This window comes from Mastigoproctus giganteus, chromosome 3 (assembly GCF_048544385.1).
Source record: "Mastigoproctus giganteus isolate SK-2022 chromosome 3, ASM4854438v1, whole genome shotgun sequence".
NCBI classification, from domain to species: Eukaryota; Metazoa; Arthropoda; class Arachnida; order Uropygi; family Thelyphonidae; genus Mastigoproctus; species Mastigoproctus giganteus.
Genome location: NC_143577.1, coordinates 207,333,181 through 207,357,252, shown reverse-complemented (window position 1 = coordinate 207,357,252; position 24,072 = coordinate 207,333,181). Strand labels below are relative to the sequence as shown.

General features: G+C 35.2%; 1 protein-coding gene across 1 annotated transcript in view; it reads right to left on the bottom strand.

Annotated features, from left to right (window-relative positions):
- Nucleotides 1–23,227, bottom strand: part of LOC150088632 (zinc finger FYVE domain-containing protein 21-like) — an 85,061-nt gene extending 61,834 nt beyond the window's left edge. Inside the window, exons 1-3 of the mRNA XM_090370273.1 lie at nucleotides 23,105–23,227; nucleotides 18,909–18,959; nucleotides 2,424–2,592 (exon numbers count right to left, since the gene is read on the bottom strand). Of these exons, the coding sequence (XP_090226399.1) occupies nucleotides 2,424–2,592; nucleotides 18,909–18,959; nucleotides 23,105–23,227 (343 nt within the window). The remainder of the gene's footprint in view (nucleotides 1–2,423; nucleotides 2,593–18,908; nucleotides 18,960–23,104) is intronic.
- Between the last annotated feature and the right edge of the window lie 845 nt (nucleotides 23,228–24,072).

Below are 24,072 nucleotides of genomic sequence, written 5' to 3'. Positions count from 1 at the left end.
TTTCATGTGTGTCGCATTTCAACTTTTATTAAAAATCCAGGAGGAAATAAGTAAAGTATTACAAAATGCTGAGTGAATATTATGTTGTGAGATGTGTTGTGAATTGAAAACGATTACTTTTATATAATATTAATTAATTAGTAATTAAGCGGTAACAAGATAATTTGTTATTAATTTTTCGCTTCAATTAATCCATTAAAATCTAACATGTTTTAATAATTATTAAAACTTCCTAACCAACAAAAGCAGAAATATATCCAATTTTCCATTTTATTTCAACCCAAATAAAAATGCTTTATACAAGTAAAAAGAAAGTATCCAAATATTGATTAATTATTATTAATTAATTAAAATATGTATTATTAATAACAACAATATTAATAATTAATAACATTGTTATTATTAATCAACGTAAGTTAGAAGTTACTCAGTACAGTAAGAACCAACAGTAAATATCACAAATAACTTTTGCAAGAACACTAAAATGAATTAAAAATTGAAAATATTAGCTGTAACATCCTTAAAAGAAGAGCTGATGAAGAAATGTTCTATTCACAGAATGTATTATAAATATGTAATACTGCTGTAAATGATATATAATGGATGCACACTATGTACAATCAAATACTACAGTTTAAAAAAATTATCAGAATAATCTGAGCTAAATGCTATATCAGATATCTGAATAGTAAAAATAGTGGCAAGAATGATAAGCAACCACATTGTGATAAGGCAGTATAGTTTGATTTACTATCAGCAATATAAATTTATCAGTTAATAGCAGCATTTCAAAATCTTAAAGGTTTAACACTAATCTAACTTTTAATGACAGAAAATTGTAGAAAAGATGCCAATTACAAGCTTTAAACTAAAGTAAAAGAAAAGTCAATGGATATGATGATAATTACTCTTCAAACTGTAGAGTAAAAACTTTGCTATAATGGATTATCATTTCCACCACTTTCAGTTAAGAATGAACTCTATAAACACTACAAAACAAAACAAAACAAAACACCTGCCTCTTATTTATATATACATGTATATATATATATATATATTTTTTTTTTTTTTTTTGTTTGTTTGTTTTTGGTTGTCATATATTTTTTAAAATATCTCATGAATTAATTCACAAGATTCAATCTTTCACTAACACAACATATTTCCAATTTTAAAGGCATTCAATATTTCTTCTCTTAAAAAAAATAATGTACACAAATATATTATTTACATTATTTATACAAAAAATAATAATAATAATAATGTTGAAATAATGAAGTATAATCAAAAAGCTATAAGTCCAGCTTTGGAAATGCCTAATATCACATTTATCAATTTTAATAATATTTAACATTACAATTATGAAGCATGGTAGCAATTTGATAACAGCTCATTAGTAGGCTTGGTAAATGCCTGTAGCAGTGAATGGTTTGTGCTTCAGAACTTAATGCCATATTTATCACAACAATAATAAATCTTTTAGTATTCTGAGGTTTGTAGTATTCTGAGATTGAGCAGTGTGGAACAGACTGTCACAGGTAAAACCTATTTTAATTAAGCAAATAAAACAGGTCAACAAATAAAAATTGTTCTTGTATAACAATCATGATTTTTACTTACTATGGATTTTTATAAACAATTTTATATAACTATAAAGAGATTTAACTTCATTGTAATTAAACTTAATTAGCTTAATTGTAAGTCATAAAAATAAATTCTTAATAGTCATGACTAAGTCTATTATCAAAAAATGTACTGGCCATAAAATCAAATTTTTAAAATAATAATGAAGAATGTGGATCATATTGTGCAAACAAACATAAAAGGTTATTAAGAAAAATTCACCTGTAGCTCTTTTTCTATATACTCCAAAAATCTTTTTTAGCTCTTTCATGAGTGAGATTGTATTTTTCATGGAATCTCAAAGTTTTGTAAAACATGAAACCTATGTATATAATTACTATTAAATATTAACTTATTCTTATTTTGACTAGATAAACTGTTAGACTGACTTCATAATCAAAAATAACTAGTTTGAAATTAGTATTTGAAATCATTATATACTGTTTCAAAACATTTCATTGATGTTTAGGTATATATAAACATATACCTAAACTACACCAAACAGTTTAGGTTACATACTGATGTCAATGAAATGTCTTGAAAATGTAAAATGTATATTGTATGAACTTACTACAGTGAACATGCCCATGAAAACCATACATTTATATAGGTACCCATGAAAGAGTCAAACAAACCTCAGAATTAAGTTTTTATTTAGAAATCCTTATCAGATTAGGCAATTGTAAATTATGAGAAAATAAAAGCAAAGCTGTTGTTGACTTAATTCAAAATAATTTTATTAATTATGCTTTAAAAAAATAATAAATACATATCATGCAAATAAGTAGGAATATTATACTTACCATTTAAAAGAATTTTCAAGTGTTTATCATAAAAATCATTCTCTTTTAACGTAACCTCAGCACAACCTGTACATAAACGAACAGGATCAACAAAACACATCCTGGGTAATGGAACCTTTTGCTCACAACAATTGCTGCAGTAAATTTGGCCACAGCGTCTGCAGTGGTGCTAAAATTAAGGAGAAGTGATCACAATCCATGCTTTACTAATTTATCATAAGAGTTCCTATTTTTCTACATTGCACTACAAAAAAAAAAAAAAAGAAAAGTTTGTTTCTATGGGACATCCATGTAACAAGGTTATTAAAGAATGCAGTTAATAGTGAGGTGGTTTTTTAATGGTGCTTAGAACACAAAGGTGCTTGCATAAGTAATAATGGCGCTGCATCCTGTTTCTGAAAAAATTCTTCACATTTCTCAAATTCACTCAAATAGATTTATATCTTGAGAAAATAGGAACAAATAAAGGGCTACATACATTTGAAGTGCTATTCAAAACATCCCTGCACAATCTTTGCCCAAATGTACTTGTATAAAGGCTAGAAGGGGGCACGCAACTCATGATATATGGCTAATAGTTCTGAATATTTATCTGGAGTACCGAAATACCTTGTCTCTTCTGGAATATCAATTATTAAATGAATACCTAAACAATGTAAATAAAAAGCACTTGGTCAAGAATAACACTTGAATAAGACTCAAGAGCCCTCATGGTATATAAAAAGAACAACAACACCATGTAAGAAAAATGTTACCAATAACCAGAATACCACCATCAAAGATACAAAGAGAAGACCAACTACTACTACTACTGTTGATTCGTGTTCCCCCCACCTTCAATTGAGTCATAATGTGTGTCAATCACATGATACAGCAGTTAATAGTTCATTGAACAGTATGTTTGTAGAGGCTAATGTTCCCTGACCAAATTGCTGTTTTTTTGGGATAAAAAATACATCGCCATTATCCCAAATATACATTTTTGGGATAAATGCAAAGCCCTATTCCCTCTACCTGAGATCAATTCATTACATCCAAAACTTAACCGTTAAGTACAGGCTAATTGTTCATGAGACAAGTTCAATATTTTTTTTTAACATTCTCACTCCTCTTTATTGGCTAATGTGTGTTAAATAGTAATAGAGGCATGTGATGCAAGAAAGCAAGTATAGAAGCTTATGTAGCATCAGACAAAAAAAAAAAATTCACACAACCATTCCCTCTAAAAGTTTGTCCAGTTCCTCCTTCAATTTATTTAAGCTATCAACTTCCACAACGACAAATGGAAGTTTGTTCCATCAATTATCCACCTGCTGGCTAAAGGCAAATTTCCAAACATCTATTCTACAACTGTCTTTCCTCGATTTCAATTTATGCCCCCTTAGGTTTGTAATCGGAGCAAGCAGAAGAATCCCATCAGAATTCAGCATGCTCAATCCATTCAAGGCCTTATACACCTCAATCAGATTACCTTGCAGGTGCCTAGTCTCCAGCTGCTGCAATTTGCAGAACTTCAGCCTCTCTTGGTAAGAGGACCCCCTTTGTTCCCCTCACCAATCTTGCTGCCCTTCTCTGTACATGCTCAAGCACATCTACATCCTTCCTAAAATGAGGCCTCCAAACCTGTACGCAATACTCAAGACATGGCCTGACCATTGCCTTATACAAAGGGATAATCACCTCCTTTTCCCTGCTAACATAATTATTATATATCATTCACAAAACCCCAAGATCTACTCTTGTAGCCTGTGCTACATTGCTCAGAAAACTTCATATCTGACTGCACAATTACTCCCAGGTTTTTTTCATTTTCTGCCATCCTAAATGTGGTACCACACAGTTGGTACGTTCCTCTGGGGTTACTTCTACCCATATGCAGTACTTTGCATTTGTCAATGTTAACTTCAGTTGCCAATTCTCAGCCCATCTGCCCAAATTTTCTAGATCTTGTTGCAGTAGCACACTGCCATTACTGTCATTAACAACCCTGCCAATCTTTGTATCATCTGTAAACTTTGACACTAAGCCTGATATACCTTCATCAATATCATTGATAAATATACAAAATAACAGTGAGCCCAACACCAAACCCTGTGGGACTCCACTAATAACATTAGTCCATGATAAGCAGCATCCACTGATTACCACCCTCTGTATTCTCCCACTCACCCATCCTTTTATCCATTGTAGCAACTTACCCTTAATACCATACTGCACCAATTTTTACAGCAGCCTTCAATGCTGTTTGTTTGTTTGCTATTTGGTTTTCAGGAGCATTAGCAACTACATTAAGTATATATATGGTGGTCATTCCCTGACCTTTCCGCATCCTCCATATTTGGTGGTGACGGGCTCGAACCCCGGTCTAATCAAGAAGTGTGTGCTACGCACTGCTGCTCCTTCCCACCTGGCTACGGAGGCGCAGCCTTCGATAGGCAACAGTGTCAAAAGCTTTCCTGAAATCAAACTATGTGATATCAAAATTATTTTTTTGCATCCAGTTCCTTTGTAACCACATCATAGTATCCAATCAAATTTTTCAGACAAGACTTTCCCTTAACAAACCCATGCTGTGTCTGAATTATTACTGCAGTCTTGTCTAGATGATCTTGCAATGCATTTTAACCAGTGACTCCATTATTTTACCTGGAACAGAAGTTATACTAACTGGTCTGTAATTACTCGTGTCTCCCTTCGATCCCCCTTTGTGAACTGGGGATACATTTGCACCTCTCCAGTACATGGGGACTTCCCCTGAGTCCAAGGATACTCTCATAATTATGGCTAAGCATTTGCTTAGTTCCTTTGCCTCCTCCTTTAATATAACTGGATAGATCTCATCCACCCCAGGCACCTTTCTTATGTTTAACTTCAACAATTTCTCCTCCACTTTGCACTCAGTTATTACAAAATCAGTTATGTCGGTGCAAAATACTCATTCAGTTTGTTTGCTATCTGAGCAGGATTATTAACAGTCGAACCATCAATATCAAAGGAACCAATCTGATTCATCCCCTTCCTTTTAGAGTTTATATAAGTAAAGAAATCCTTGCTGTTTTCCTTAGCATCCTTTGCCAAAGATTTCTCGTAATCTGCCTTAGCTTGCCTAATCTCCTTTGTGACTTGATTACAGACTAATTTATATGCATCCCATGCATTTTTCTTCTAGGCCACGAGTCTCAATAGTTCATTTGACAACCATTTAAGCCTAAACCTTGAACAATATTTCTTAATAGGTATGAGATTAATTCCTTGAATGCTTCCCACTTAGAATTTACTGTTGGTAACATCATCAGTTGGTCCCATTGTACAGAATCTTAAAACTATCTGAGACCACTGTAATCACCTTTACGGAAGCAAAAACCCTTTCCTTTACCCATGATGGTAATTATATCTTTAAGTAAATCCCACTGTGATTACTGCCACCTAGTGGTTCCTTTATCTGCAAATTCTTAGTACACGAATGATCACTGCTGATATCCATATCAAGAGTATTACCCTTTATGGTCGCCTCTCGAACATGCTGCTGCAGAAAACAATCATCCAATAAATCCACAAAAGTCTTGCTAGTATGCGAGTCACCAACCCACAAGTTTCAGTCAATATCTGGGAATTAAAATCTCCCATTATAAGACATTCTGATTTACTAGCCCACTCTATTTCTCTATATAATTGTTCATTGTACTCATTCGAGTCATTAGGCTTATAACACACTCCTACTCTTATTTTTGCTTTCCCAGTGCTTATGTCAACACCAAACTGACTCAACATTGCACTGTCCATCTATGTCAACTCGATGCACTTCCTTTGATTTTATGTTTTTCTTAATTAACAGCATAACCCCTCCTCCCTTCCTATCCTGTCTGTCCTTTCTGTACACAATGTACTCCCCAAATTCCAATTCTGCATTCCTAATATCTGGGTGACACCACGTCTCTGATATCCCAACGATATCCCAACAATATCCGCCTTTGATGTCTTGACCAACACTTCAAACTGTTCAAATTTATTTACTACACTTCTAGCATTGGCGTACATGCAAGTATTCATGCACCTATTCTTATTCTTAATTACCCTAACACACCTCATGTATTTCTCTTTTTCATGATGACTGCCATCAGTCCCTAAAACCCCAAGCACCCCTCACTCCAGGCCACTGCTCATTTGAACAGAAGTAGTACAAGAATCACCTTCACCTCTGCCTGTGGCTACTTTTAACCTTTTAGTCTGTGAAATCTCCCCAAGCTAACAGTTTTCCGACCCACCTAACGCTGCCTTGATAGCATCAACAAACACTCTTTCTATTTAAGTGTATCCTATCCCTGTAGAAGCAGTCTCTCTCCTATAAACAAGCACGGACCACCCTGAAAAAAATTCTACACCAGGATCCTTGCACAATCCCTTCAGGGCAGAATTTATTAACAAGGCTCTCATCATAAGCTCCCTCCTATCGGGAAGGGCAGCTATACTTCTGGGCTGCAATTCAGCCCAGAAGTATATTCTGGGCTGAATTACAGACACTTTCAAATTTAACCCTAACTCATGACTTTTTTTTCAACGTTGACCTGTACTTGTTAAGTAAATCTGCAGATCTCCTATTCTTAATGTCATTGGTGCCAACGTGTATAACAATATCACCCTTTGTGCCCTTAAAAGATGATAACTGCTTTACAACATCAACTTTTGCCCCTGGCAGACATACCCCTGGTCCTATTCCGTCTATCCTTTTTACACAATATATCACCCACCTCCCTGACAATAGAGCCACCAACAATAACTAAATCCTGTGGGACCAGTGCATTCTGCCTTGGAGATTGATGCTGTGTTCACTGATGCACAAGAGTGAGCTGTGGCAATGAGTTGGGCAGCTGAGCTGCTTGACAGGCATCTCATTAATTTCTTCGAGGGCATCTACCCTACACTTCAAGCTCTCAGACGCCCATCAGAATGCTGAGTTGATGCCTAATTTCTAGACACTCTCTGACAAAGACATCCTCCTTGTCTAGATCATGTTCTGTTCCAGAGAGTTCAGCAAACATTTCACAAGTTGCACATTTTTTTAGGCTGTGATGCGTTGGAGAATCGCCCCCCCCAGCTCTCCCCCGGGTCACAGCACTCCAGCCACTTTGTTGTTGTTGTTGTTATTTTGGTTTTTAGGAGCATTAGCAATTAAGGCCATATTGCTCCGGGAATATGCGGTGGTCATTCCCTGACCTTTCCGCATCCTCCGTATTTGGTGGTGACGGGCTTGAACTCCGGTCTAATCAAGAAGCATGCGCTACGCACTGCTGCTCCTTCCCACCCGGCTACGGAGGCGCCTCTGCCACTTTGTGCCCGTTGCTTTGCTGCTCTAGTCTGGGGCATGATATTTAAAATTAATAAGATCAATAAATTTCATTGTCAATACTACACTATCTAATAGAATGCTAAATGCAGTGTGCGTATTATGCTATATAATTTTATGTTACAGCTACCTAGTTACCAAAATTAAAAATTTGAATTCTCTACCACTCTCTATACAAAAACAATGGCTGCGAGATTTGAACGAAAAAAATGGTTTTACATATATTAAGTAGTAATCTACAAAAACTCTATCTAAATTAAAAATAAAAAAAAAAAACAGTGTAACTAGAACTATAAGGCTACTTATATTGGGCAGGAGCAGCAGTACGTAGCACACGCTTCTTGATTAGACCGGGGTTCGAGCCCGTGCCCACCAAATACGGAGGATGCGGAAAGGTCAGGGAATGACCACCGCATATTCCCGGAGCAACATGGCCTTAGCTGCTAATGCTCCAAATAACAAAACAAAAACAAACCAGCTACTTATAAAGTACAATATAAAATAACAATTAGGTAAATAAAATGGCAAACACTTATTGCTTTTTCGAAGCCTGTAAATCCATCTCAGTATCTTCAAATGACAATGGGCTATGTTATTTACACTCATTTTTGGCACAATGCAGGCCATATGAGTGTCAACTATAAAGCAGTCTTGTTTGCAGAAGTTTTGGGCATTTTTAAATCTGCTTTTTTTTTTTTTTTAACCCTGTGATCTTTTCACCATTTTATCGACAGAGAAATATATTCTTTATATACTTCTAGATTTTTCTATTTTATTCAGCAGGTATTAAACACAGATCAGCAGTTTTTAAGACTCCAACATGCATATACAGCATAATATATAATAAATTTTAAAAGCAAAAAAAGCTGATATAGTCTGTAAGGTGAGTCATCAGTGTCACAAAGTTAGTCTATACTTAAGGGTTAACAGGCCTTTGAGAATGCCTCCAATTCCTAAGGAGATTCAAGCCCAACCACTTCAAATAAGTGGCAAGTGGTGAAATGACTATTGCCAAGACAATGAAACCAGGCACCACTTATTTCCAAAACTGCAGTGACACAACTCAACAATTGCCTCAATTATTCCTATCAAAAATATCTAGAGATTACCATTCCATGATTTTCTGAAAAACCTATCCACATGCCTCCAAAGTAAATATGATTACTATAGGCTGAGGAGAATAATAAAATTTCAAAATTGAATTGAATTGAACTGAATTAATAAAATTAAATTGTACTAATCCTCTCTTTATAGATTTATACTGCCAATCATTTAAATATAATAATGAGACAGATTGACAACCCATGGCACACTTGCTAAAAGTAGCATGCAAAATGATTATTTAATTATCCCAAAAAGAACTGTTAGGAGTGGTAACAAAGACAAACACATCAGGTTTAAATTAATTTTAAATTGAAGCTTATAAAATGATTTTTAAAAAATTTACTCATTTTGTGAAACAACTTTCTTTATAAAACAATACCATACACACCTTTTATATATAGAACTATGAATAAATTAAAAATATACTACAAGGATAGAGAACTGGGTAACAATAAGATTCCCAAATGTCTTTATTTTATTTGGAGATGCAGCACACATTAGTCATTGCTATTTTCAGTGTAACTGATACAGTATAGTTGTTCCCTTACTTTTCTATTAATCTGAATTGCTCATTTCAGTAATACCAATATATCCAAATATTTCACTTTGTTCTTTATTAACAGGTTTGTACTTTCATCTGTGCAACTGACCTTAAACAGTTATACAGGGTGTCCATAAATGATGTTTCTGATTTTGATATTTTTTTTTATTTAGAATTACTTCAATCTACATTCATGAAACAAATATCTGAAAAATCAATTCAATAAGTTTTATGAAGGGACATAAAGTCATTGGTAAAGTTCAATGTGGGCACCATGAGTAATTCAAGCAATATCATAGCGATATTCAGTCTCCTGCCGCACACTGCTTCATTTTGCGATTAATTTTACCAAAGGCCTCTGTGATCTGTGCCTTCAGCTTCTGCAGTGTCGTTGATAGTGGAGGGATGTACACATTATCCTTCGCATAACCCCACAAAAAGAAATCCATTGGCATCAGATCAGGCGACATCAGAGGCCATTCCATATGGCCTTCACGCCCAATCCAACACTGAAGAAGATTTTCGTTCAGGTACGACTTTGCTTCATTATGAAAATGCAGAGGAGCACTGTCTTGTTGATAAATCACATCTGTATGTCCTGCAGCTGTGGCATTAACCATTCACTGGCCATGTCCAAGTAGCAAACCCTGTCACCGTCAGTTAGATGAAGAAGAACGGTTTCAATGCTCACTGACAGTCTGCCAACACCTTTGTGTCTACACACAAAAAAAAAAAAAAAAAAAATTATGACAATTAGGGTAAACCGTAAATGATTACATCTACCCATATAGGTATTATGTCTGTAAATTGCGTGTGTTTTCTGGTTGATTTGCCTGTTTTCTAGATGAAAAAACCCCACTTTCTGGGGGGGAAAAATTTTGCTATCTTCACCTGAGACCAACTTAACTCAGCCATGGAGCGAACATGTTTACACACACAGCCCTCAGTAGCAAAACGCTCATACCAAGATACCAAGCACAAATTGATGGTTTACTTGGAGGAACCTTCCTATACTTTCACTGAAACTGTTGCTGCACTGTAACAACATATTTTGTTTCATGAAATGGTAACACACAGAATGTTTTCTCCGGCCCTGTCGCCATTTTGCCATGTAGCACTGCATAGTGTGGTAGAATGCAAAACTGGCAGTCGAGTGCCAATTTTAATAAAACTTATTGAATTGATCTTTCAGCTAGTATGCGTTTCATGAGTGTAGCTTGAAGTAATTTTAAATAAAAACATATCGAAATCAGAAACATCATTTACGATTAGACACCCTGTATATATTTTGCAAGGTTTGGTTTCCAGTAGCTTTTGTAATAGCCAACATCAGCAATTCTATATCCTTTTCCATATTTATGTTAATCACTTTCGAGATTCTATTTTTTGCTACTTTCAGTTAAACAGACTTGAGAGACCATACATCCAAGTTAACCCAGCAGCACTTGCTAACCACTAATATAATATCAGATTCATTTATCTATCAAAGTTACATTCAAACATAAGATTCAAATCCTTTGGACTTATGCCAATTTTTACCTTCTACCAAAAAACAGAGTGAACTATTTTCATTTCTTCATCAGGATGAAATTCAAGTATATTTTCTTCTTTCTCACAGAAAATAATCATAAATTAGATTATTTTCATTTCACCACTGATTTGATAAAATTGATTGTGACTAAGAAAATTTAAAGGAATCTATGTTTTCAGACACTCAAACAGATGCATATTTAATCATTTCCAAAGTGAGTTTCTTAAAAGTGACTGGGTCCTGAGTAGTGTGTTTTCATCAGCAGCAAACTCTGTGGAGTGAGTTTCTTCGTGAACTTCATAAAATTGAAAAATTTATACATAAATGTTTTTAAATATTAATTTCTTCCTTTTTTTTTTTTTTTTTTTCTTGAAAACCTCAAACACAAAAGGTATTAGAGCTTATAGTACTTAGTCCTGTGCATGGGTTGTTGAAGGTTCAAAATATGAAAGAAGATACTTGTTGATATTACACTTGAATTTCTGCAGATTGTAATTTTCAGAAAAACGTGTGGTGGTGTTGTTTCAGAAAACTAAAGTTGAAAGAATGAATGAAGAAGAAGAAAAGTTGGTTCTGTGAGTTTGAAGTTGGACACTAAAAGGATGCTGACTGGTTGTGGTATGTGTTCAGACTGGCTTGGAAGAATAGGGAGAAATTATAGAAACCAATTCAGAAGCACAGTGCCCATGGAAATATCTATAGAAAAAGAATGAAGCAGAAATAGAATATCTGAGACAGACAGCAGAGAGGCATTGAAAGAGATAGGTCATTAATTAATCTAACTTTTGAATGGAGTCTAGAAGACAAAAAGAAGTTATTCGGGAATAGTGTCCCCACATGTGAGAACACTATTCCATAGTAGGGTGAATTTCAGATTTGTACAAAGTGAGTAGCTGTTTAGAAGAAAAGAAATGGTGAAAGCAAAAGAGAAAACCTAGATTTTTAGATACAGAGGAAGCAATATTTGAGATGTGCATATGGCAAGAGAGATTAGAAGTCAGGATAATCCCTAATAGAGATATGTGACTATTAGGGATTAAAAGTTGGGATAATCGCTAATAGAGATTTGTGACTATTAGGGATTAGAAGTTGGGATAATCCCTAATAGAGATATGTGATCTTGCCTAGAAATCAGAGTATCTTCAAAGAAGATCATTCAGCAATCCATAAAAATGAAAGCTTATTTAGAAGACTTTTATGGCAAACACAATCAAAAGCCATTGAAATGTCCTTGAGTTTCACCAAATTTTTCCACTGAATTTGTCCATAGATGGGTAACAGAAGCCAGTATATCACCAGAAGATCAACACTGACAGAACCCATATTGGCAATCATTGATCACATGGAAGATGAAAGAAATTAAAGAGTTGGTGGTTAATGGATTTTTCCCCAATACTTTAGAAAGATAATTGGATGGGAGAGATTTGTCCTGCTTTTGCTTTTTTGGGAACTGGTAGGATATGAGCAAATTTCCAAGCTGAAGGAAAAACACCAGTAGAATAAGAAAGTGTAAAAAAAGCGTAAAGAGTAAAGTTCAGGAGCATAGGTTTTGAGAACAAGTAGAGAAATCCCATTAGGACCTAGAGCTTTCTTGGCATCAGGATTGTTCAAAATTCTTCTGACATCCTTTTAAAAGAACACAACAGGAGGCACTGAGTGGAGTGCTGGGAACTGTTGAAGGTCATTTAAAAGATGGGCAAAAGTTGCAGCCTATAGCTTTGACAAGCGACCAGAATGCTCGACTACTATCTGGACAAGAAGAAATTTTTCTACTCTTATCCTGTTCAAAATCTAGTTTGTACTGATTAATAATTGCTTTACAACTGTTGCGACTTTGGTGTAGGCAGGAAATGAACCTGAAGATTTGGATGCAAACCAACTGCAATATTCAACCTCCTTATCTTGAACAGCCTTAGCACATTTATTGGAAAACCAAGTTTTAGGTAATGGACGAGATTTTAAGGTGGAATGTGGAATAAAGGATTTCATTTCTACAAGAATAATTTCACTGATACGATTTGAGCAAATATTGACATCAGAAGATTTAAAACAGTAATCCAACCATGGAAAAGAAGAACAGAAACCTGACAAGTCATCCCATTTTGTATTCTTGCAATATCAAAAAACATGAGGCTGAAAATGGACACAAAAGAAAGGCTCCACAGGAGAAGAAACTATTGTTGGCTGTGTGGTTAGGATTGTTGGGAATCTTGGTAGGTAAATGAAAAATCAGTGTGAGGTCATTAGTAATTATAAAAGCGTCAGCACCTCAACACCAGCTGGGCCCAAGTGGCCAGAAAATGGAAGCCAGCTTGAGATGTGGACATTAAAATCACAAAGGAAAATTAGATCACTGTCAGGAAATTTGGATTGGAGAAAGTCAAAGAGTTCTAATTGATTAGGGAGCTCAGAGAAAAAAAGAGGCAACAGATGAGTTCGACAGAATGGGATAGAGAAATTAAGCCAGAGAAGATTGACAAGAGAAGAATCTAAATCACTAAGTCTGATAGTGAATATCAGAGTGGATGTATGCACATGTTCTGTCTTTGAAGTGAAAGGAATTATACCTTTTTCCTTGGTGATTTTAATGTTCACAATTCCAGCTGGCTTCTATTTTCTAGTCATGCAGACCCAGCTGGTTAAGATGCTGAGGCTATTGCAATTACTAATGACCTCACACAGATTGTTCATTTACCTACGAAAATAACAATCCTAACCATGCAACTGACATGCTTGATCATTTCCTCACAAACAACCCCAATAAGTACACGGTCGAGGTGAGTGGTCCTCTAGGCACTTCAGATCACAACTTGGTGATGGTCTCTTCTCCAATGGAGCCTTTCTCTAGGCCATTCTCAACCTTGTGTTGTTTGGTATTACAAGAATGCAAAATAGGATGATCTGCGAGATTTCTTTCCTTTTCCTTGGTCGAATTACTGTGTCAAATCTAACGTCAACATTTGTTCAGATCGTGTCAGTGAAATTATTCTTGTAGGGATGGAATCCTTTGTTCCACACTTTACCTTAAAAGCTCATCCATTATCTAAACCTTGGTTTTTTCCAATAAACATGCTAAGGCTGTTCAAGAGAAGAATGTTGCATATCACAATTGGCTTGTTTCCAAATCTCCAGGTTCATTTTCTGCCTATACCAAAGTCGCAATAATTGTAAACCAGTTATTAATCAGTCCAAACGAGTTTTCAAACAGGATAAGAGTAGAAAACTTGTTTCTTGCCCAAATGGTAGCTGAGCATTCTGGTCACTTGCCAAAACTATTATCTGCAACTTTTGCACATCTCTGTTCCCACCTCTGTCAAAATTAGGTGGTTCTATTGCCACTTCAGCCAAAGATAAAGCTGACCTTCTGGCATTCTATTTTTCTTCCAACTCATGTATTAATGATCTTGGTAAATGGAGAAATCATTTAACTGCCAACTCTTAAACTATCCAGAAACCTTCCATCTGATCAAAGATTGCCGGTATGGTTTTCGTCAATGTCGATCCTCTGGTGATATTTGGGCTTATGTTATAGGTTTACCCATCTTTGAACAAACTCAATGGAAAAGTTAGGTGAAACTCAAACAGTTGCACTTTACATTTCAAAGGCTTTTGATATTTGGCATAAAGGCCTTCTAAATAAGCTTCCATCTTATGGTTTGCCTATTTTTTTTTTTTTTTTTTTTTTTTGCAATTGGGTATCCAGTTTTCTCTCAGACCACTCACTGTGGGTGATGGTAGATGGCTCTCTGTCTTCTAACTTGTCCAGTAATGCTGGTGTTACCCAAGGTTCACTTCTTTCTCCCACTCTTTTCCTCTTGTATATTAATGACCCTCTTCCATTGACCGGGAATCCTATCCACAGTTTTGCACAAATTGCATGCCATCTTCCAGTCTGAAAAACCTTACCCTGCACAAACAGCTTCAACTTCTCAAATATCCAGTACCAATTCCTTAAGTGCTGATTTCCAGGTAATTCTCCATTGGGGCAAAGGTAACTTAGTTGATTTCAATCCTTCTAAAACCCAGTCCTGTTTTATATTTTGCCAAAAGGACTCTTCTGCTCCTATGCTTATCTTTGATGACACTCCAATTTCTAGGCAAGATCACATATCCTTATTGGGGGTTACCCTGACTTCTAATCTCTCTTGGCATAAGGCCATTACAAATATTGCTTCCTCTGAATCTAAAAAAACTGGGTTTTCTCTTTCACTCTCGGCATTATTTTTCTTCCAAACAGCTGTTCATGCTGTACAAATCACCATACCATGGAATATTGTTCTCACATCTGGGGCAGTGCCCCCCAAAACCTCTCTTAGGCTTCTAGATTTCATTCAAAAGAGGCAGTTAGGTTAATTAATGACTCATCTCTATCAGAGTCAATCCTCTCTCTGTCTCACAGACGTTTCTGTTGCATGCCTTTTCTATTGATGCTTCCATGGGCACTGTTCTTCTGAATTTGCTTCCATAATTCCAGTCTCTCTTCAAAAGCAGTCTGAACAGGTGCCGCAACCAGTCAACATCCTTTTAATGTCCAACTTCAAACTCGCAGAACCAACTTTCTTCCTCATTTATTCATTCAACTTCCGTTTTCTGGAACAACCTTCCTTCATACACATTTCCTGTGAATTACAATCTACAGAAGGGTCAACAAATATCTTCTTTCATCTTCTCAACCTTCAACCCATGCACGGTACTAAGTACTATAGGTTCCAATATTTCTCGTGTTTGGGGTTTTCATAAAAAATAAAAAAAAAAAAAAAAATATACACCAAATTATTAGGACAACTGATGTGAACAGTTGAATCAACAGATAATTGAGATTCTAACAGAAAAAGTAACTGGGGCTTGGCAGACTAGCTGAAAATTGACATCACTGAGATTAGAACTGTGAAACAAATGAGGGACTGTTTGGGAGGTTTAGATCTTTTCGCAGATAAGTTTATTCTATTAGTTTGACTATTCATGATGTATTCAGTAGTAAAAAAAGGTTGGGAGGACATGTAAGAAGTAATGAAATTTGTGGATATGGCATATACTCAGCAAGAATATACCCAGCTACTTGACATAATATGGACTCAACAGTGGCCCCTGCATGCACACTGCACTGCATACACACCACTTCAATGAAACTACTGACAGAATAGAGGCAGAAAGATTAGATACTAACCAATCTGGATGCCTTCTACAGAGTTACCAAGAGGTTTAGTCTGGTGGACTACCTAGTGGCCAGCCTGTGAACACTATTTAAGAGCCATACCTTGAAAAAAGAAAAACTCTTGTTCCCATTTGGTATGAAATGATAGTTCTTTGCTTTCTTTTCCAGATGCTTTTCAATGAAACCGGCACTCATTATGGACTTGAAATTTTTTGCAAACAAAAAGTAGTAAAAGTATCTGAAATTAATTTGAAGAACTAGATTTATTAGTACCCACAGGCTTCCTTGTGGGATCCTTGTATTAAATTTTGTAATACCTGCTTGAAGCCAGTTAATTATTTAAATGGGAACAATAGCACATTCAAGTTTTGTAGCTTCAAGTTTTTAATTCTGCCAAACTGTTTTTTAACTTTACTATAGCCAGCATGAATGTTGTTGCCACATTTGTCTGAAGTAGCCTGTGGAACTGGTATAGAAATTTCTTGACAGTGTGTACTAACAATGAAACTAATTCTAAAAAGTAACATGGAAGAATATTAGGAATCGCAACTCCCGTAAGGCCAATTGTAATATGTTTATGCTACTGTCCTCTAGCAGTCACCAAACATAAGGCAGCAATTTTAAAAATTCTCCCTGCAATAGGAAATGTATGTATGTTATGTTCAAATCCATGAAATGGACAAACTTTTAGGACTGTTTATTATTTATTTTTTTAAACCTTCTCACGAATCTTTGATCTTTCTGGCTTCATGGATTGATCAGTTCATCTGTTGTAATTTTGTGGTATAATACAACCATGATCAACTAATCAATCACAATCAAATGTTTGCCAGCCACTGGTCTAAACACTGGCACTTGAAACAACTCATCAGATTTGAGATAAATTGAATAACTTCAAAGTTTTAAATAACCAGCTAAGATATATAAGTACACAGTGCCAGTCATAATTTTAATATATTATATAATTTTCTTTTCATTGTAAACCAATACATTTTAGGCAAAGGCAGACTTTGAAAATAACTCACTATACTAAATTTTTTGTTAAAACAAATAAGATTTTTGTTAATACAAAACATCAATAACAACGGAAGTAATATGGGACCTGGAAATAGTATTAGTAATGGCCAGATTGTGCAAGAAAGCCTATGGCTTATGCTGCACCAACCAAAAAAAAAAAAAAAAAAAAAAAAAACCAAATAAAACAATGATAAAAAAAATAATAATAAATAAATAAATAATAATAATTAATAAAAGAAAAGGAAATTAAACCTATCATCCTATGCGCTTCCCTCACCCGAAGATACTATCCAGATGACCTTTGAATTTCCCCAAACTGTCGGCCTCTACCACCCATGTAGGCAACTTATTCCAGTAATTTATAACTCTCTGGCTAAAATAAAACTTCCTGCAGTCCAATCTAAACATTTCCCCCCATAACTTGAATTTATGTCCCATAGTTCTAGCATCATTCATAATCTTGAAAATTTCATCCTTGTTCATTTTACTGATGCCTCTCAGAGCCTTAAACACCTCAATCAAATCTCCTCTAAGGTGTCTAGTTTCCAAACTCTGCAACCCACATATTCAAAGTCTTTCTTCATATGGATGCCCTTTTGCCAATCTCACCAGGCGAGTTACCCGTCTTTGCACCCTTTCAAGAAGCTCAATGTCTTTCTTTAGGTGTGGTCTCCATACTGAACACAGTATTCCAAGTGTGGTCTAATAAAAGCCTTATATAATGGGATTATCACATCCCTATCTCTACTTGCAAAAGTTCGATAGATCATCGATAGGACACCATGGGCCTTCCTTGCAATCTGTTTACAATGCTCAGAGAATTTCATATCTGACCATATCGTAACACCCAAGTCCCTTTCCTCCAGTACTGGGTTTAGTTGAACTTCACCAAGTGAATAAGTTATTTTGGAATTACTGTTTCCCAGGTGTAATACCTTACACTTTGTTGGATTAAAGCACAACTGCCATTTTTCTGACCATTCCTGAAGTCTATCTAGGTCTCTCTGAAGAAGCTCAGCATGACAGTGATCATTAACTACTCTACCAATTTCAACATCACTTGCAAATTTAGACATCACGCTCTCTATCCCTTCATCGATGTCGTTTATGAAAATTAAAAACAGAGGTCCTAATACTGATCCTTGGGGAACCCCACTTCTTACATCAACCCAATCTGAGGAATAGCAATTTATCACAACCCTCTGCCTCCTGCCCTGAAGCCATCCTGCTATCCATCTAAGGATTTTCGCAGTGATTCCAACCTGTTCCAGCTTATAAAGCAACCGCTCATGTGGGACTGAGTCAAAAGCTTTGCTGAAATCTAAATAAACAATGTCGAAATTATTCCCTAAATCCAGCTCGTGAGTGATCCTTTCAAAATAGCGAACCAGATTTGTTAAACATGATTTTCCCTTTACAAAACCATGTTGAGTATCCTTGAGAATTTCAATTCGATCCAAATGATCCTGAATTCCACCCTTGATCATTGGCTCCAATATTTTCATTATAGTGAAATTTTCATTAAAATGGTATTCGTTATAATGAAATCTTGCTGTACAATTTTGAGGTATGAAATTTTTAGTAATAAAATAACCCTTTGTAAATATGCAAATGAGTAATGTAAAGAACATTTATAACAGAAAATGAGCATAACAATGTTAAGGCAGGCACTGACTGCAATTTTAATCCCAACTCCAAATCTTTTGAATATCTGATGCAATATTAAAAACAGATCAATTATAGCATATCTAAATTTAATTATGACCACTAAAAGACGACAAAACACTACTTACTCTTCTTGTAATAAAGTCAAACCTTGCCTCACATTTCATGCAAGAAACACTCTGAAAAGTAATAAACCAATTATTTTTGATTTACAGAAAATGTTAAAGTACTACTCTAAGCTTAAAACATTCAATGCCGCTTATATATTGTGAGGGTCCTTTATATGTGTTTGGGGTACTTCTGTGGAACACTAGAAAAAATAGGAAGTGTTTTTTTAGTAAATGGATTTCATCTGAGAAGAATCATCACTCCAAGTAATGCCATTGTCTGTTGTTTTTAGTACTCTAACATCGAAAGATGCATTTGAATAAGATTCAGAATCCACATCACTTGAATAACATTCTATTTCAGTATCAGATGGCATATTATGAAGATTTGATTCAATGTTACCAGCATCAACATACTATCCATCCCTGTTCCTTTTCAGTTCTGATGTCCCAAGCTGTGCATCTATTTGTATAACAACCTTTAGGATAAAATTTTATAAGAAAACTTTTTACACTAAATTTTATCAGTAGACACACACACTATGGATGTTTTGTTTTTCACAAACAACTGAAGATTATACTTACTGAATTAAAATTCAGCAGTATAATCTTCAAAAAATTTTACCTTTTCTTCTTGCAGAAAATACAAAACTAGATAAAATAACTTCAGAATAAAGAAAAAAAAAAACACTCAACTAGATAAAACAACTTCAACATAAGCAAAGAACATATGAAACTGTGAACTAAGTATACAGCTTTTATAGTGCTCTCTAGGCATTGACACTAAGCAAAATCCCAACTATAATGCAATAGCACAGTTCAACAAGTGTGCTAATATCACTCAGTTGTTCACTTCATGTGCCTTCCTTAACAGCACTCAAATTATTTACCGTAATTGAATGGAGCCATTTTTGCATTAAGGCACAAAAATTGCATTTCGTTTTTACACAAGTTTGCATTCTGACAGCGAACATATTAATACTAATAAATGGAATTAACAAACTTTTGATGTAGATATGAAATAAGTATCAAAAATTTGCAATCATGATTATATTTTATATTTCAACAATCATATCCTCTATGGTAGTTGAGTGGATATAATATTCTGCCACTTGTCATTTATTTGGTGCTTTTTTTCTAAAAGTTTCTTCAAATAAAACTAAGTTACCTGATTTAGATTGAAGTCAAGTTGCCGCCCCGTGATAGGTTTTTTTCAGCCCACACAATATATAAATTAACTAGTGAAAAGACATATACAATCATAAGACATGAAAGGCCTAAGTGGCTGGTAGTAATTCTAACACTGCAAAAGTGCCCAAATTGAATAGCAAACTTGACTAGTGGTCAGACAAAAGCAGAACAAGGGAAAGAAGATTTCAATAATTAAAGTACAGTAATAAGTCAAATCTTCATATTAATATTTGATTTTTAGAATGGATTTTTTAGATTAACACAAAAACATTCAAGTGATGATACAAATAACATTTTTAACTTTTAGCACATTCACAAAGCAGTCATTTTACTTTACCAGGAGGTATGCTAAATTCTGTAGTCAACTCAAATATAACTAACATGGATCGAAGAATGCATTAACATTGAAAATGCATTTTGTATTTAAAGTTTTATTGCATTAATATAATTAAAGAGTGCTTATAGGGTAATAAAGATGTAATTAAGATTTAAAGATAGGCAACTGACAACTATTTTTTTTTTCTCAAATGGTACAAATAAATGCAACAACCCAAATAGAAATTATTTTTCCATTTGCATAACCCTTCACAAGGATTTCTTGTGCTGAATTCCATGAATAATAATTGCATTATCACACAGCAAAAGTTTTGACAGACGTACAACACGAAAGGCAGTACTCAATAAATCATCGGTATATTATCTGTAACCGTGTATGTTCTTTGGCTGGTTTCCTGAACCAAGAACAAAAATTCCAAGTTCCTGGGAGATAAGATCATTGAACCATCACCTGAGACAAATAATTTTGCCACAATGTAAAGAAATATTGAAAGAACCTTCCAAGGTTGGGTATATGATATACAGGATGTTTCAAAAGTGATGGTCAATAATTTAAGTGAACTGTACAGACTACAATATGCAAAAAAGCCTAGTAAACATGGGTCCTTAAGTGAATCGTTTTCGAGATATTGCACATTTCTAGTTGGGATCCACCACTGACTTGTTTGTTTAGGTCAGGTTATGCTCATTCTCTCCCTTTCCCCTTTCTCAATGCTCTGAGACGTAGCAGGCATACTAGTACTTGTCAAAGGATAGTCAACATGGAAAGAGGTTACAGCAACAAAGAGTATGCAAACATGTGCTTCATGTATGGTAAAGCCAACAGCAGTGCACTCGAGACTGCACGTTTGTACCAAGAAGCATTTCCCCGCCGAAGGCAGCCCAACAGGCACATATTCATCAGGGTATATCAACGCCTTAGAAAACATGGGCACTTCACACATGGAGTACAAGCAGGTAGGCCCAGAAGCATAACACCTGATGTTAAGGAAAGGGTGTTAGAAAGAATAGAACATAATCCAGGAATTTCGACAAGGAGGGTTGCTCTGCAAGAGCAACTGAGTCATTGCAGTATGTGGCGAATTTCACATCGCCAATTTCTGTACTTCTACCATATCGAGCGTGTACATTTCCAGTACTTCTGTACTTCCAGTACTTCTACCATATCCAGCATGGTCTCAGCAATGCAGACAACCCTCCCAGGTGCTCCCATAGTTAGTGGCAGATCTTAACAGAAAATGTGCATTATCTCGAAAACGTTTCATTTGCAGCCCGAAGCTCACTGGAACTTTTTTGCTTATTTTAGTTTGTACTTTTCACCTTTAAATTATTGACCATTTTTGAAACACCCTGTATGCTAATTCTAGTAGGCATTGACCACACTGTATGGAAATACATTTATTCATTAATATAAATACAAAACAATACAATATAAATTACAGTAAACCTTTAAATCTGCCACCCTCAAGAAACAAGTAGTGCCAGATTTTAGAGAGCATATATAGTAGATGAGCAGTTTTGGAGAGGCATAATTTGGTGAATATTAAGGACTAAAAACTCAACTTATTTAGATCCGTGAACATTTATTTATATGGACTAAAAATAGTACTTCTGGTTATCATGCAAATAACAGTTAAATTTGTTAAAGTATGAGCAAATGACAATAAATATAGTTACAGAAAATGTCAGAATATCAACGGATGTACCTTGGAGAGAAAACTATTTTGCAACGGAGAATAAGAAGAAAATTAATGTTCTTGATGAATAACTATCATAAAAAGGTAATCTTGATCAGTTTACATGACATTTTGCTTTTAATAAAGTACTGTGGAGAAATCTGACTGATTTCTTGCACAAAATAGCAAAGATAACCAAGTTTTATTTCCGTTTCAGGAGCAACCAAAATATCAACATTTGACAGACAACTTACTGAAGTTGATGAAGTTGTCTATCAAAACAGACAGCTTTAGCTATATTACACTTTGAAAACTCCAATTCTGTATGCCACATGGGATCTCATATCAAATAAACTCTTTACAACTGTTTTGTCTGTGCATGCCACCAAAGATCACCTACTATTTTATTATACAATGGGATAATCACCTCCTTATTCCTAGTGGCAAAATTCCTGTATATCCTTGCCAAAACCCTATGAGATGTCCTGCTAACTGTCTGCACTTCACAGAACTTTATATCTGACCGCACATTTATCATGAGGTCTTTTTCGTTTTTCACTACTGAGTATATGCAGAACTTTGCATTTGTCAATATTAAATTTCAACTGCCATTTCTCAGCACATCTACCTATTTTTCCACCAAAACTGCAAACATAAATGATGTTACTGAATATTCAGTTTTATAACCAGTGCCAGGAATCTCCCACGGATTAAACCGACCCAGTTCAAATTACAACTAATTAATTCTATTACTTCTACTCTATCCACACAGCTGAAAATCGCCACAGCTGTCAAAATAAGTAGTTTCTTTGATTTCCCCACTTAAAATTTCAGAAACCTCTTTTAATTATCAAGCAAACATCAAAAATCTTCGATCAAATATGCATATTATTTAAAAATTGTACCTGAAAAACCCACTAACACATTCATGTACTCCATAAACTAAAAAACATTCGTTATCAACACTAAACTGATGAGTGCAGATCGCTAGACCTACTCTACTTCAAACTCTACCTGTTTATCTGGGATCCACTCCGGTTCACTAAGTTCAAATGGACTTGTAGTTGATCCCCCAAGAGCAACAATACGCAACCCACTTCTAGATTTAACGAGTCTTTTTTGGTTATCCTCTGACATCCTTACAACACAAATACACTACTGATTTAAGCGGAAGCTCTCATACTATATGGTAACTCCCACTCAAGGTTATCGTACACTAGACAGAACGCGATATCCATAGACCTGATACTACATGATTAACACATCATGTTAGTTCTGCGCAGTAAATTTGCACTTTTTTTTTTTTTTTTTCTTTTTCCGCCTCCAATATTTGCAAGAAAAAAAATACGTGATTTTTGCCTGCAGCTGATAATCCCAAAGGAATTAGTGTAACAATTTTAAATACTTTATATTTCTGTACAGAAAACGCTCGCCTTAACAGATCTCAAACTAAAGAGATCTGTTAATTGTTGTCTTTATGAAAACCTCCGTTATAATATCCGTCTGATAGAAGTGATCATTTTAAAATATTTCAAGAATAAAGCAAATACGTATTGGCTAGTACTCAAAAGCATCATTTAAATACGCGGTAAACTCATGAAGACAGCAAACGAAATCGGCAAGACGGCATCATTATCATACCATCTCATATTGTGAAATCTTTCACAATCAGTTGCCTACAATTTCACTTTCGAATAAGTAACGCTATCCTACAGAGGGCTGCGGGGTACCCAGTAGTTACAACCTATGTCTTCCCATCACCGTGCGAAAATGGCCCCGGTTCGAATCCAGTCAACGATGGGAGAAACTTTTGTGATTTTTTCACTAAACGGCTGAGTTCATTGATATTAAACGTCGATAACAAAGTTTTAACCCCCCCCCCCGGAAACTTCGGTTTTTCGTCCAGTAAAACGTAGGCGAATCGACCAGATAAGTTCGATGTTGGTCACCATCAGGGGCTCACATCTGATAATTATGGGCTT